Source organism: Otolemur garnettii, unplaced genomic scaffold (genome assembly GCF_000181295.1).
Source record: "Otolemur garnettii isolate 467f Iridium unplaced genomic scaffold, OtoGar3 scaffold00047, whole genome shotgun sequence".
NCBI classification, from domain to species: Eukaryota; Metazoa; Chordata; class Mammalia; order Primates; family Galagidae; genus Otolemur; species Otolemur garnettii.
The window spans coordinates 6,919,287-6,930,977 of NW_003852442.1; the positions used below are offsets into that span (position 1 = coordinate 6,919,287).

The window sequence follows — 11,691 nt, forward strand, 5'->3', positions numbered from 1 at the left end:
GATCAAACATTAATACAGGATCCTCAGATGCCATTCAAATTTTTCCCTTACATTTTAAAAGCATACGATACTATTAATACTTACATTAAAAAAAAAACCGCACAAAAATACTTGCACCTCTGCACCACCCCAAAATCCAAGTCCCTTGTCCAGAGTTATCACTTAGGCCTAAGCCTTCAGATACGTCTTCTGAGAAATTCACTCACTTAGGGCTCTACCCACTTTCTTTATTGCTTAGATCCCAAATGGCTCTTCTCTAACCAAAATATGATCTCTTTTGGAGCTTACTCTGTATCAGTGAATAATGATTTATCCACTTACAATTTAATTTTAAATAATTCAAATTTAATTGGAATTTAATTTGAATTATTTATTTCTTGCCTCTTACAAAAAGCCATTGTATAGACATCCCATAGTATGTATATGACTAGATTTAGCCACTTCTGTGATTGTTCCTGGTGTTGTCTCTATCAACAACATTCTGAAGGCCATTCCTAGGGCTGAATGTACCCCCTATGACTAACTACCTAGCCTAGCGACTGCAGATGTAGAATGGAATTTCAGATGCAAAAAATACTTTGCCAAACTGCTTCTAGCAAAGCCTTTACTGGTCAGTTCTCTCAGTGAAACAAGCGAAGGCTTGTGTCATCAATATTAGATATTATCAATTCCTTTATAAAGCCAATTTGATGGGTTAGAAAGTGACTTGATACATTTTTCAAATTTCTCCCTTGCTGGTGTCAATCACAATGTCAATTTTGAAGAATTTGAAAGGTTGCTACTAAATGGTTTTTTTTTTAATCACCATGGCAGCTCTATGCTAAATAAATGAGATCTACTTACATCGGTCTTATTTCCATCTGTTCTTTGTTGAATGCTGACACTCTACAGGTGGCTCTAATCTAAGGGAGCACTCTGCTTTGAAGTTATTTCATTATTTATGTATTCATTTTTAACTACTGAGAACTTATCATATGCCAAGCAAGCATTGTATCAGGTGCTGGAGAAACAGAGTTCTCACAGCGCTCACCTCCAAGGACAGACAATAATCACTTTCCTGATGTTTGTATGGGTAAGTAGTAATCTAATGTTTGTTAATATGGCAGTTTAAAGAGTGTGCAGAACCGGTAGTTATAGATAAAAGGAGGGCAGAGTGATGGATACATCCAGAGTGATGGATACATGGACATTCATCATGCTATTTTCTCTACTTTGGTACATTTGGAAAATTTCTATAATGAAAAAAATGCTACCACCCAAGGCATACCAGAGGATTATTGCCTTGGGAGATTTTTGAGTTTGTTTTTTGGCTGGACCGCAACTTCCAGTAAGTTCTTTCTAGGCAAAATCGTCCCCAGCCCCCTTAGGGGTTGAGGCGTCATTATTCAAATCAACATCCTTGAGGAAAAAACTTGTGTTGGGGGTGGGCCACTTTTGATTAAAGAGTTCAGGCAAAGTGCGATGTCAGCGGGGTGTAAAATGGGCTGGGGCATTACGGCTAGTTTTCCTACGGGTTGGCTGCTGCGGGGAGATTTCTGTGAACATCCCTCCCCCCTTTCGTTTAAGAGATGCATACTTAAGTATTTAGTATTTACTTTAAAATAAGCAATATAGTCAATAAAGTTGGCAAGACCTAACCTAAATGATGACAATGTGCATATTTTTTATCTCCACTTTGGGGAAAGGTTAAAAGTTACAAAAGGCTTAAAATTTCTCTTAAAAAGAAAATAAACACTACTGCTATTATTGTTTTATAACTAATAATAGGAATCCTTCTGCCTTTCTGCCCTGGACAGGAGAGAAATGCTTGCCCTTACCGCTTTCAGCGTCCTCGGCGGCTGGTGGCGACTCCCCGCGCAAGGACTCCAACTTCCCCGCCATTTTCCAACTCTTCAGCCTTACCCGACAATTGGCTAAAAATACCCCACGTGAGCCCTGCAGCACGCATGCGTACAGCCCGCGTTTGGGCCATCATTCCACCCAGCTAAGTCAGACGTTGGTTCTGGGCAAGCGCAGAATGCCTGGCCCGCCTGATCGACAGAGGCGTGTACGAGGCTATGACTTCAATTAGTGGAATAAGGGCAGGGCTTGGGATGTCGGCCAGTGGGGGAGTGAGGGCTGTGTGTACACAAGACATCGTGAGGAGGTCTTTCCTGCTTTAGATTGCTCGAGTTGTGCAGGTTGTCGGCCTGAGACAAATGTGTGTGTGCTGTGTGGTGGTACACCAGTTAAGTCCCGTTGTGTTTACAAATCTTCATTAAAGAGTTTATGGGAGAGGATTAGTTATCTGTTTTACAGATGAGTAAAATGAGCCTTAGAAGCTGAGTGCACCCCCTCTGTAAAAAGGCTGGATCCCAGCCACGGTGAGAAGTCACGTGCTGTACACCCTGGGTTACACAGGTAGACACAAGGTCACCTTCTTATTAATATTAGCAGCTGCCAGCACTGATGGGGGTATTTTTGGCAGGGCAAAGATGAACAGGAGTACATGAAGGGCAAAGGAAGGAACTAGCCTCCTAAAGGTTGGTTGTAGGCCTTTCATGTACAGTTTTATCTTTAAAATAAGCCCGTGCCAAGCTGCCCCTGCATGCCCAGTTCCACAACCCTTTTGGGCCACCCCTGAGCCCTTGGCCAGCCCTGGGCACTGTGGGCTGAGATTTCATTGAGGCAGCAGACCCCTGAAGCAACGTTTAGAGAGGACAGCCTGTGACAGAGGCTGGAACACCATCCAAGTGGAGGAAGTGAGGCGGAGGGAAGGGAGAGAGAAGCCACAGGGTTTCCTCAGAGAGGGAGGTGCACTGGTGGGCTGGAGAGCAGCCTGCTCACTGGGCTGCTGCCAGAAGGCCCTCAGATCTTGCCCCATTGCCTGGGGAAGACAATGACCAGCCAGACACACCCACATCCGCATTTCCAGGGTGGAGACAGAAGGTAAAACCAAAGGTGGTTGCTCCAAGCACTGCCCAGTTTGGGAGCTCTGTTTCTCAGAGTCCGGGGAACAAGCCATTATGGGGAGCTTGGTCCATAGAGGTGGCTGGAGGCGTGGAGTACTTGGGCGGGTAACGAATGAAGAGCCGGTCCTCCTCTTTCCTCACCCAGCGCAGGAGTTTGGTCACTACCAAGATTGCCCCTGCCTTGGTCACCAAGGGGCTGAGACAGGTATAGAGCTCAAATTTGGAGGTCACCTGGGAAATGAGGAAGAGGCAGAGTCAGATGGGCCAGAGCTGTCCATGGACGATCCTGGCTACCTCAACCCAGGGCTATGTCTGCCTCCTGCTACTTGGAAGATGTACCCGACAGCAAGTCTACTTGGTGCTGCCTAGACACTGGCTAAGGGAGGGAGGGTTTTGTTATTGTCATAGGTGGGCCAGGAGTTCTCAGCTGGGCCAAGGGGTCTGGTGGACCTGGTAGCTTCAACTGGATAATGCTGGCTGTGTGTGTGGGTACCCTCTGGACCTCAGTTTGCTCATCTGTGGGCTGGGAACAATAAGACCCACAATTCTTAACATTTAGTCACTAGCAGTTGTATACACGATCCTGCTCTAAGCTTCATGAACGCGTGCTTTGATCTGAGCATAAAGGGTTGTCTATTTTAACTTGCACATGTACTTTATGGCCACTCTGTATAAAGAGGAACTCAAATGAGTCCTCACACCAGCCTGAGAAACTTGAGCTCACCATGTCACCAGCATCTTCTCTGGGCCACCTGCCATGGCTCTCCTGTTTACTCCCTCAGTTCCAGCCATGCCAGCCTTTCTTTTTTTTTTTTTTTTTTGTAGCGACAGAGTCTCACTTTTTCGCCCTTGGTAGGGTGCAGTGGAGTCGCTCCAGCAAACTCCAACTCCTGGGTTTAGGCGATTCTTCTGCCTCAGCCTCCCAAAGTAGCTGGGACTACAGGCGCCCGCCACAACGCCCGGCTATTTTTTGTTGCAGTTTGGCCGGGGCTGGGTTTGAACCCGCCACCCTTGGTATATGGGGCCGGCGCCCTACTCACTGAGCCACAGGCGCCTCCCCATGCCAGCCTTTCCTTGCTGTTCCTCCAATAGAGCCAAACTCAGTCCCACCACAGAGCATCTGCAGTCCTTTCCCTCTGCCAGGTGTATCTTCCTCCAGATACTCACACGGCCCTTTACCTTCCTGCCCCATTTAAGGTGCCATCTCTCCCCTAACCAGCTAACTTAAAATCCTGGGGCTACCATATCTGTTTTTTTAAATACCAGACTCCACTAAAATGTACAATGAATCCTTAAACATGACAGAATCCAGGACTGGTGCAGAGAAAGTCAAGCAAGGCATGCTCACATAGTGAGGGGGACGTGCCAAGGAGACACAGGGACTGGCCTGGCTACATCAGGGCTCCCAGTGGCTAAAGCAGAGACAATGTGAGCGCCAAACTAAATGCTAGAAAAGGATTTTAGCCTACTGAATTAAAGAAAAACCCATGAGCTAAAACGTACTGTTGTAAAATTAAAAATTCAACAATTGGAGAAAGAAAATTTCTCCCTTACAGTAAAATCTCAACCAATAAAGGTAGAAGGAGTAACAGAAAAATCACCACCTGGCAGATCAGTGGGCAAAAGTATAAAGAAAAACAGGATGGCGACATAATGACTACAGGTATTGCTAATTAAAAAGGGGGCAATACTAATTTTATACTGGAGAAATGCGGAGGACACCACTGTAACTAAGTGATCAAAAGTGACAGCATCAACGGAGGAAAAGACATCTTGTACCTCCTGATATGATGCCAGAGTGAGTACAATATCACTCTGGGGCACTTTTTCCAAAAATGCATGGCCTCAATTTACTCATGATACCACATTACAAAAACCAAGTGGAGGGACGTTCTACAAGCTCACTGGCTGGTACTTTACAAAAGTGCCAAGGTCACTGGAGACAAAAAAGAAGAAACTATACTGCAATAAACGAGACTGGGAGACACAGAGATAAATCTACTGTGGGATCTTTCACTGGATTTTGGACCAGGGACAAGACATGAGTGGGCCAATCAGGGAGATCTGCACAAAGTCTGTGGATCAGATGTTATTGTACCAATGTTAGTTTCCTGAATTTCTTAAGTTTACTATGGTTATATAAGATGTTAACTACATAAAGGGCTCCCTTCTAGTAATTCTTTATACTATTTTTGTAACTTCTTTCCCAGTCCAAAATTACCTGAAAATGAAAGTTAAAAAAAAATTTAAATACAATCCTTAGCCCCAATGAATGCCTGACATATAACAGACATACAATAAATTACTAAATAAGTCATGTGCTAACTGGCAGGGCCCTGGGGGAAGGTGCATTTCTGTTGGCTTTACCTTCAGTGGCCTCCCTGAGTAGCTGACCTTTAACAAACCCACAGGAAGTGAGAGCTAGAACCCAGAGGAGACCCTAGGAGAGGATACCCACCCTAGGTAGAGGGCATAGCATATGGCCAAGCCTATAGCGTATGGGCAGTGCTGAGGACTCATGGAGTCAAAATGAGCTGGTGGCTAATGGGGTACCTCCAGACACACCAGAGAGGCCCATGACGAATCAGCAGACACAGGGATGGCCATTAACGGGGCCTCTGGAAAGTCAGACACTGCAGTGGTTGCTAAAGGGAAGGTTAATACAGGGTTGCAGACACAACGTGTAATGGGAGGGACAGTGTTGCAGGCAATACAGCCCAGCAGAAGCATCATGTGCTTGATGTAGGCGCTATGGCTGGAAGGAACACAATGTAGGCGGAGGAGGCTTAAGCGGGGAATTACTCAGAGCCCTGCTCAACTCACCCAGGCCAGCAGTGTCTCCTTCTCAGCCACGTGGTAAATGAGACGTAGGGGCCGGGAGGTGCTGTGGAGGCGGGCGTGCAGGCGGTGGTACAGGTCTGACAGCCGCTGTCGCTCCTCCTCCCTGCAGTACGGGGCCTCTAGCTCAGGGCTGCCAGGAAGAGGGAGGCGGGAAGCAAGGTCAGTCCAGGGCTCTCTTGGGTGGCCCATCTCTTCTCTCATTCTAGGGATTTCAACTAAGTCAGAGAGTCAAATCTCTCCCGTCAGACTTGAGAATTCTCAGTGACTAGAGGCCAAGCTTTCCCCATCAAACTAGACTCCCTGAGTACTAGTTCTCCCTTTCTATAGATAGGTGCATTCTTTTAGGTTTGTGGGTGAGTCTCTACCATCAGACAGAGACCTGTTCAGTTCCCTCCTAGAGCATGGCTGGCTCACTCTCAAGTCATATGTGTGAGACGCTGAACCTCCTGGTTAGACAAGCTTTTCCACCTAGCCAGTTGCCCATAGGATCAGGGCCTACCTGGTGAACTGGGGTAGCTGGCGGTGGTGATCGGGGATGTCCAGTGGCTTATAGAGGAAGTGCCGGAGGCCAGGTGCACCCACAGCCTGCACACTGTAGGCTGGGGCATTGGGTGATGAGGCATTAGAGAAGCTGGCAGTCTCTCCAAAGGCACGCATGGCACCAAGGGCACGCATCCCATCCTCAACCAGGCGCCGGCAGGCGGCCATGGCATGGAAGGCTTCACGTTGGGTGCCCAGCAGCAGCAGACATACAGGCATGGCATCCAGGCGGGCCACATAGGCGTAGAAGAAACCATCGGGGTTGAAGCGGGGCAGGCACACAGGTGCCCATGCCTCACCTGCTGCAAAGGCTGGTGCGCCCACCCAGTCAAGCAGCAACTGCAGGTCAGCTGGGTCCAGCCGGCACTCGGCCAGCACATTCCGCTCCTGGGCCGCTGTGACCAGTCGACCGCCAACTGCCAGCACTGACAGCGCCAGACCAGGAGCTGTGCAACGCCGGAGCAGCGCACCCAGGGCGTCCCGTGTCGGGCGGGCAAGGGGTACACAGCGCACAGCCCCGAGGAGCAGGGCACCAGGATCTTGCTCCACGCTGTCCAGAAGTCGGTCCAGTGTGCGCTCGGAGCCAGCCAGCAGGCGGCGGAGGTCATAGTTCTGCTTGTGTGCGAAGATGCGGGCAACACTTGCACGTGTCAGTGTGCTCACAATCTGAGCGTGCACAGCTAACAGCTCCCCTCGCAGCTGGGCTGCTGACTGGGTTGTCCGTGACACGGCCACCAGTAGCAGTGGGCCCTGCTGTAGGAACACCAGCTTGTGGTCCTCTGGGGGAGGGAGGGAGTGGGCCAGGGGTGGGTAGAGATGGATCAGGAGTGACCAGAGGGGCACAGGCTGCTCTCCCCCAAACACACACGCACACCTGTCCCAAGTCCACACAGTCACTCTATGGGTACCCAAACCAAGGTACGGACAATCTAGGGGAGTTGGACATGTGTAGAGATATGGTGGGAGGGTCAAGGGATCAGGTAGGTTAGCCACACAACACAGAGCATGGGTAGGGCTGTGGAGAGAAGGAGCCAGGACTGATAGAACAAAAAGGCACCCAATTCAGCCAAACAGCCCCCTCAGTCATGCTCTAAGGCAACGAAGAATTATCCAGCTTGTCCCTTAGATCCCAGGGAATCAATCACTCAGAACATAGCAGGCCAACAGAGAGATGGACTCCTGGCTGACCACCCACACACGCCCACTCACCCTTGGCTGGGTAGCACTTCAGGCAGACAAATATGACAGACCTACCCATGGCTGGCTAAACAATCCTCCAGCCAGTGAGCCATATTCCCATTGTCCCCCATTCTCCCTCCCGCCTGTTTGCTCACCAGCATAGATGGCGCGGATGGCATCTCCTGCACTCTGCACAAAGGACACCAGGGCTGTCATCACACCCATGGTAGCTGACAGCGCCTCCACACTACCGTACCGTGAGTAGATGGGCTTGCCAGCCTCACTCAGCACAAACACATGCTTCCGCTGGCTGCGCCAGTCCTCATCATTGGGATCCCCGCCTTGGCCTCCAGAGCCACTCTCAGGGCTGCCCATGGGACTACTCTCAGAGGCTGCAGAATCCCAAAGCTGACAGGTACGGGTACTTGATGGGCCCTCTGAATGAAGCAGTGGTGATGGGCTGTGTGGTTGGTCCTTGGCCTTGGATCCTGAAAAGGAGCCCCTGGTGGATCATCTGCCTGTATAACACCTCCTTCTATAACTTCATGTCCTTAGGGACCCACCAAATCCCTAACAGTCCCCAAAGAAAGGGGAGACTCTACCTGCTGACAGACCTCCAAGTGTTGCCCTTGCCTGTCAATGACCAAAGACTGCCCTGGGACCCTCCCAGTGAAATCCACTGACTCCCCTGACCTCTTTATTTTCATTGATATTCACTCCCTTCCCCTCAATAATCACCATAATACCCATTAACACACAGGACTTTAATACAATACAATGCCCTTCCCAGTGACCATTGTCATTACCTGTTTGCAGCCATGCCTCTTTAATTTCCTCAAAAAGCCTCAAAATTGCATATTCTCCCATTTTCTCACTGACATTCACTGACACTCCATGTCCTCAAATACCAATTACCTCCTCCCAGTAACTGCCATTACCTGTCTATAAGTCCTCAGAGATCCCCCATTTATTATGTTATGTCCACTGAGCCTTCCCTGTGACTCCTTTTCTCAGTGACGTCCAGTGATTCCCGCAGTGAACCTTTACACATCCTCTACACATCCACTAACATCTGATTCTTCAAAGACTCTCCTACCGATTCCCTGACTCTTCAAACAATATCACTTATGCCCACCTCCCCACCACCATTAACATTTGCTAACACTCGGTTCCTTAAAGGCTCCCCAACAACCCACCATTGGTGTAAACATAAATAGCCTTTGAGTGTCTAGTGAACCCCACTAATCCCTTTTCCCACCTGAATGACTTACTCAACACCATACTCCCCCCCAAACGTTAACTTCTAAATAGCCCCTTTGGGGTCTACTGGCTTTCTTTAGCTCACCTCTTCACCTAAACACCCTAAATCCCCACTGATCCTCTTTGACACCAATAGTCCCTTTTGATTTCTCAATGACCTAAACTCACACCAAATCCATAGAGAATATCTGTCGACACCAATAATTTCCTTTTCTTTCCTCAGTGATTTAAACTACATGAGTCTTCATGACTTCTTCCTATGGTTTAAGCTGCTTCCCCCTGAACTCTAAAGACCTCTGACTGATCTCCCACTGAACTTTCCCCTTACCCCGTACCCATCCTCGGCACAGTGACAACACTTAGGAATTCTTCCAAGGCCCCTGAGAGGAGAGAACATACCTGTTTCCTCCAGGTCCCCGTCTCCGAGATGTGGCGGGCCGGCGTGAACCCCCTCACTGTCATCAGTCTCCTCACCGGGGAACCGCGTGTCCTCCAAGCCCCCTGCGCCCCCGGGGGCTGGGGCAGCAGTGTCTCCTCCGGCCTCCATCTGCACATCCCTGAGAGGGAGGGGAATCGAGGGTGACGACCGGCAGAAGAAACTTCTTAAAAGCCTTTATGGAGTCAGGCCCCCTTGGACACACGCCTACTGCTCGTTTCCCCACGGTTTTCAACAGGATGAGTCATTCAAAACCACGACCACATGCCTGCACCCGCCAACACTTTCCAAAAAGGGAAGTCTATCGGGCCTCAGGAAATGAAGATACATAAACACCTGTTTTAATCCAGTATCTCAATTGGCCGGACACCATTACTTCCCCGTAGTGGCCGCAACATCACACTTCCGGGTACGGCTGGAGATTTGCCACATTTCCGGGTGCGACGCCTCCCAGAAGGCACTTCCGGTTGCGGAGCTTTATTCACTCCCCCCCGGCGTCCCTCTCCCGCCGCCTACCGGTGTTCCCTCACAGTTGAGATGGCGCGCGCCACTCTGGGTCTACGATGGATCTGCTTCAGACCCCAGTGAGCCTCCTCTGCACGCCTTCCCACGGACCTGGCTACTGCTACTGAGAGGGACAAGTAAAGCCCACTTGTGCTGAAGGCTGTCGGCACGACTGGGGAGCGGCTCGCCCTAGCCAATCCCGCAGCCTGGGGGGCGGGATCGGCTCCCTTCTGGCCCAATCCAGAGAAGCCGGCTCTCCCAGCTGTCTCCTCCCTCCCACCCGTCCCGGTAGTACCACGATCAGTACTGCGTGCTGTTTTGCGTTTGCACCCGCCCATCCCTTGACTGACATCTTACTGACCCAATCAAAGGCTTGAGCCTTCTTCACTTTAGGACTCTTGCGCCTGAGCCTTCAGGGATACCTGTGCAGGACTAACAAACGCGCTCCTCCAGAATTTGTAGCAACTTTTCCTTCCCTTATGCACCAAAAAAGGCAGGGGTAGGGCAGAGAGAAGAGGAATAAATGCTAGACGGGCAGCTGCAGCTTCCAATCAGCGTGCCGTACACGGTCTATTCAGCCTGTAGGACTCGGATCCTAAAGTAAAAGGCAGGCCTCTGAAATGCGAAGTGGTCGTGGGTGTTTCTGTGTTCAGCCACTCAAAAGGTTCTGCGCCTCTGGAACCTCGTGGCGCCGGGTAATGGAGTTACAAAGACATAGCTTAGGCTGATGAGGATGTATCCAGACCGGCGAAGGCCGGGCTGACCCCACGTGCGTAGACAGGTTCTGTGGGCGGAGCCACGCAGATTCCAACTCCGAGGGGAGAGGCTATGGGCGCGGCCTTGAGAAGTCTCTGAATCCTGGTTGGCTGAAGACAAGGCCGTGCCGGCCTCAGCACACTTTCATTGGCTATCTTGATGAGGGTGGGCGCGACTGCCCACTGGGACCCTAGAAGGTCTTCAATAGACAGAGACGTGAAGCAGCTAGATCGGCAGCTAGATCGGGTGGCATCAGCAGCCTCATCCTGAAAGCTGCAAAGGGCTTAGGCAGCCAGGAGAGGGCGGTTATATCTGACAGCTTTTGTGTGAGGGCGAGAGCCATGTAGACGCGCCTGCTCTGGACTTGCCCATCTCCTTTATTCTGGTGTCTGTGTGTCTTTTCCTGTAACTTCCCTGTCTGAGTGTGCCTGTATCTCTGTGTTCTCTCCTTCTTTATCTCCAGCTCTTTCTGTCTCTAAAAGACATCTCTAAGTCTTTGGGTCTCAGTCGTTGTTTAGATTTATACTTTTTATTTATTTATTTGCAGTTTTTGGGCGGGGCTGGGTTTGAACCTGCCACCTCCGGCATATGGAGCCGGCGCCCTACTCCTTTGAGTCACAGGTGCCACCCAGTTGTTTAAATTTCTTACTGGTGTTTGCTGCTGATTTCCCACCTTCTCTTCCTGGCCAGAACAGTGGCACCAGACCTCTGACCTAGAGTCCCCAGCTCTGACACCCCCATGATCCCCACGCCTTCCTGGAGCTGAAGGAAAATTCCTTGGGCCCTAGGCAAGGGTAGAGGGAGGAAGCCTTGGTGGGCACTCACCTGGTGCTGGAGGGCTCGAACTCTTTTCTGGGCAGCTGGGCGAACAGGCGGTCACTTCCTGTGATCCCTCTGGAAAAGAGTGTGGGAGAGGGGAAGACAAGAAGGGGAAGCCTTGTGGATCCCTGCCACGGGGTTGGGGGTGATGCTGAGTGAGGGAGCCCAGAGTTCAAACTCTCTCCTGGTGCTGCTTGTGGACTGAAAGCCCTCCTGGGCATGGGCTACCAAGTGCCTCTGGCCTCAGTTTCCCCACCTGTGAAACAAAGACATAACAGGCCCTATCATTTTTTTTTTTTTTTTTGAGACAGTCTCACTCTATCGCCCTTTGTATAATGCCGTGGCATCACAGCTCACAGCAACCTCAAACTCCTGGGCTTAAGCGATTCTCCTGCTTCATCCTCC

At 50.2% G+C, this 11,691-nt stretch overlaps 2 protein-coding genes across 3 annotated transcripts in view; both read right to left on the reverse strand.

Annotated features, from left to right (window-relative positions):
* The window catches only part of SYCE1L (synaptonemal complex central element protein 1 like), an 11,772-nt gene extending 9,891 nt beyond the window's left edge, over nt 1-1,881 (reverse strand). Inside the window, exon 1 of the mRNA XM_003791427.3 lies at nt 1,818-1,881. Within this exon, the coding sequence (XP_003791475.1) occupies nt 1,818-1,881 (64 nt within the window). The remainder of the gene's footprint in view (nt 1-1,817) is intronic.
* Nucleotides 332-10,091, reverse strand: MON1B (MON1 homolog B, secretory trafficking associated). Of its 2 annotated transcripts, none has more exons than XM_023514121.1 (6): nt 10,073-10,091; nt 9,171-9,328; nt 7,667-7,999; nt 6,292-7,111; nt 5,775-5,922; nt 332-3,182 (listed from the first exon to the last, which is right to left on the reverse strand). In XM_023514121.1, exons 2-6 carry the CDS (start codon nt 9,316-9,318, stop codon nt 2,982-2,984), a joined length of 1,650 nt encoding a protein of 549 aa, XP_023369889.1. In that variant the 5' UTR covers nt 9,319-9,328; nt 10,073-10,091; the 3' UTR covers nt 332-2,981. The 2 variants fall into 2 exon arrangements, with proteins under 2 accessions (XP_023369889.1, XP_003791362.1); XM_003791314.3 differs by lacking the exon at nt 10,073-10,091 and adding an exon at nt 9,544-9,856 and having other exon boundaries at nt 2,528-3,182.
* Nucleotides 10,092-11,691: the final 1,600 nt, after the last annotated feature.

Bases quoted from the DNA above. Each gene is read 5' to 3' on its own strand.
- MON1B (XM_023514121.1), bottom strand. From the start codon at position 9,318: ATGGAGGCCGGAGGAGACACTGCTGCCCCAGCCCCCGGGGGCGCAGGG. The intron at 7,112-7,666 runs GTGAGCAAACAG...TCCCTCCCCCAG, and splicing joins CATCCGCGCCATCTATGCTG to AGGACCACAAGCTGGTGTTC. The intron at 5,923-6,291 runs GTAGGCCCTGAT...TCTTCCTGGCAG, and splicing joins CAGCTACCCCAGTTCACCAG to CCCTGAGCTAGAGGCCCCGT.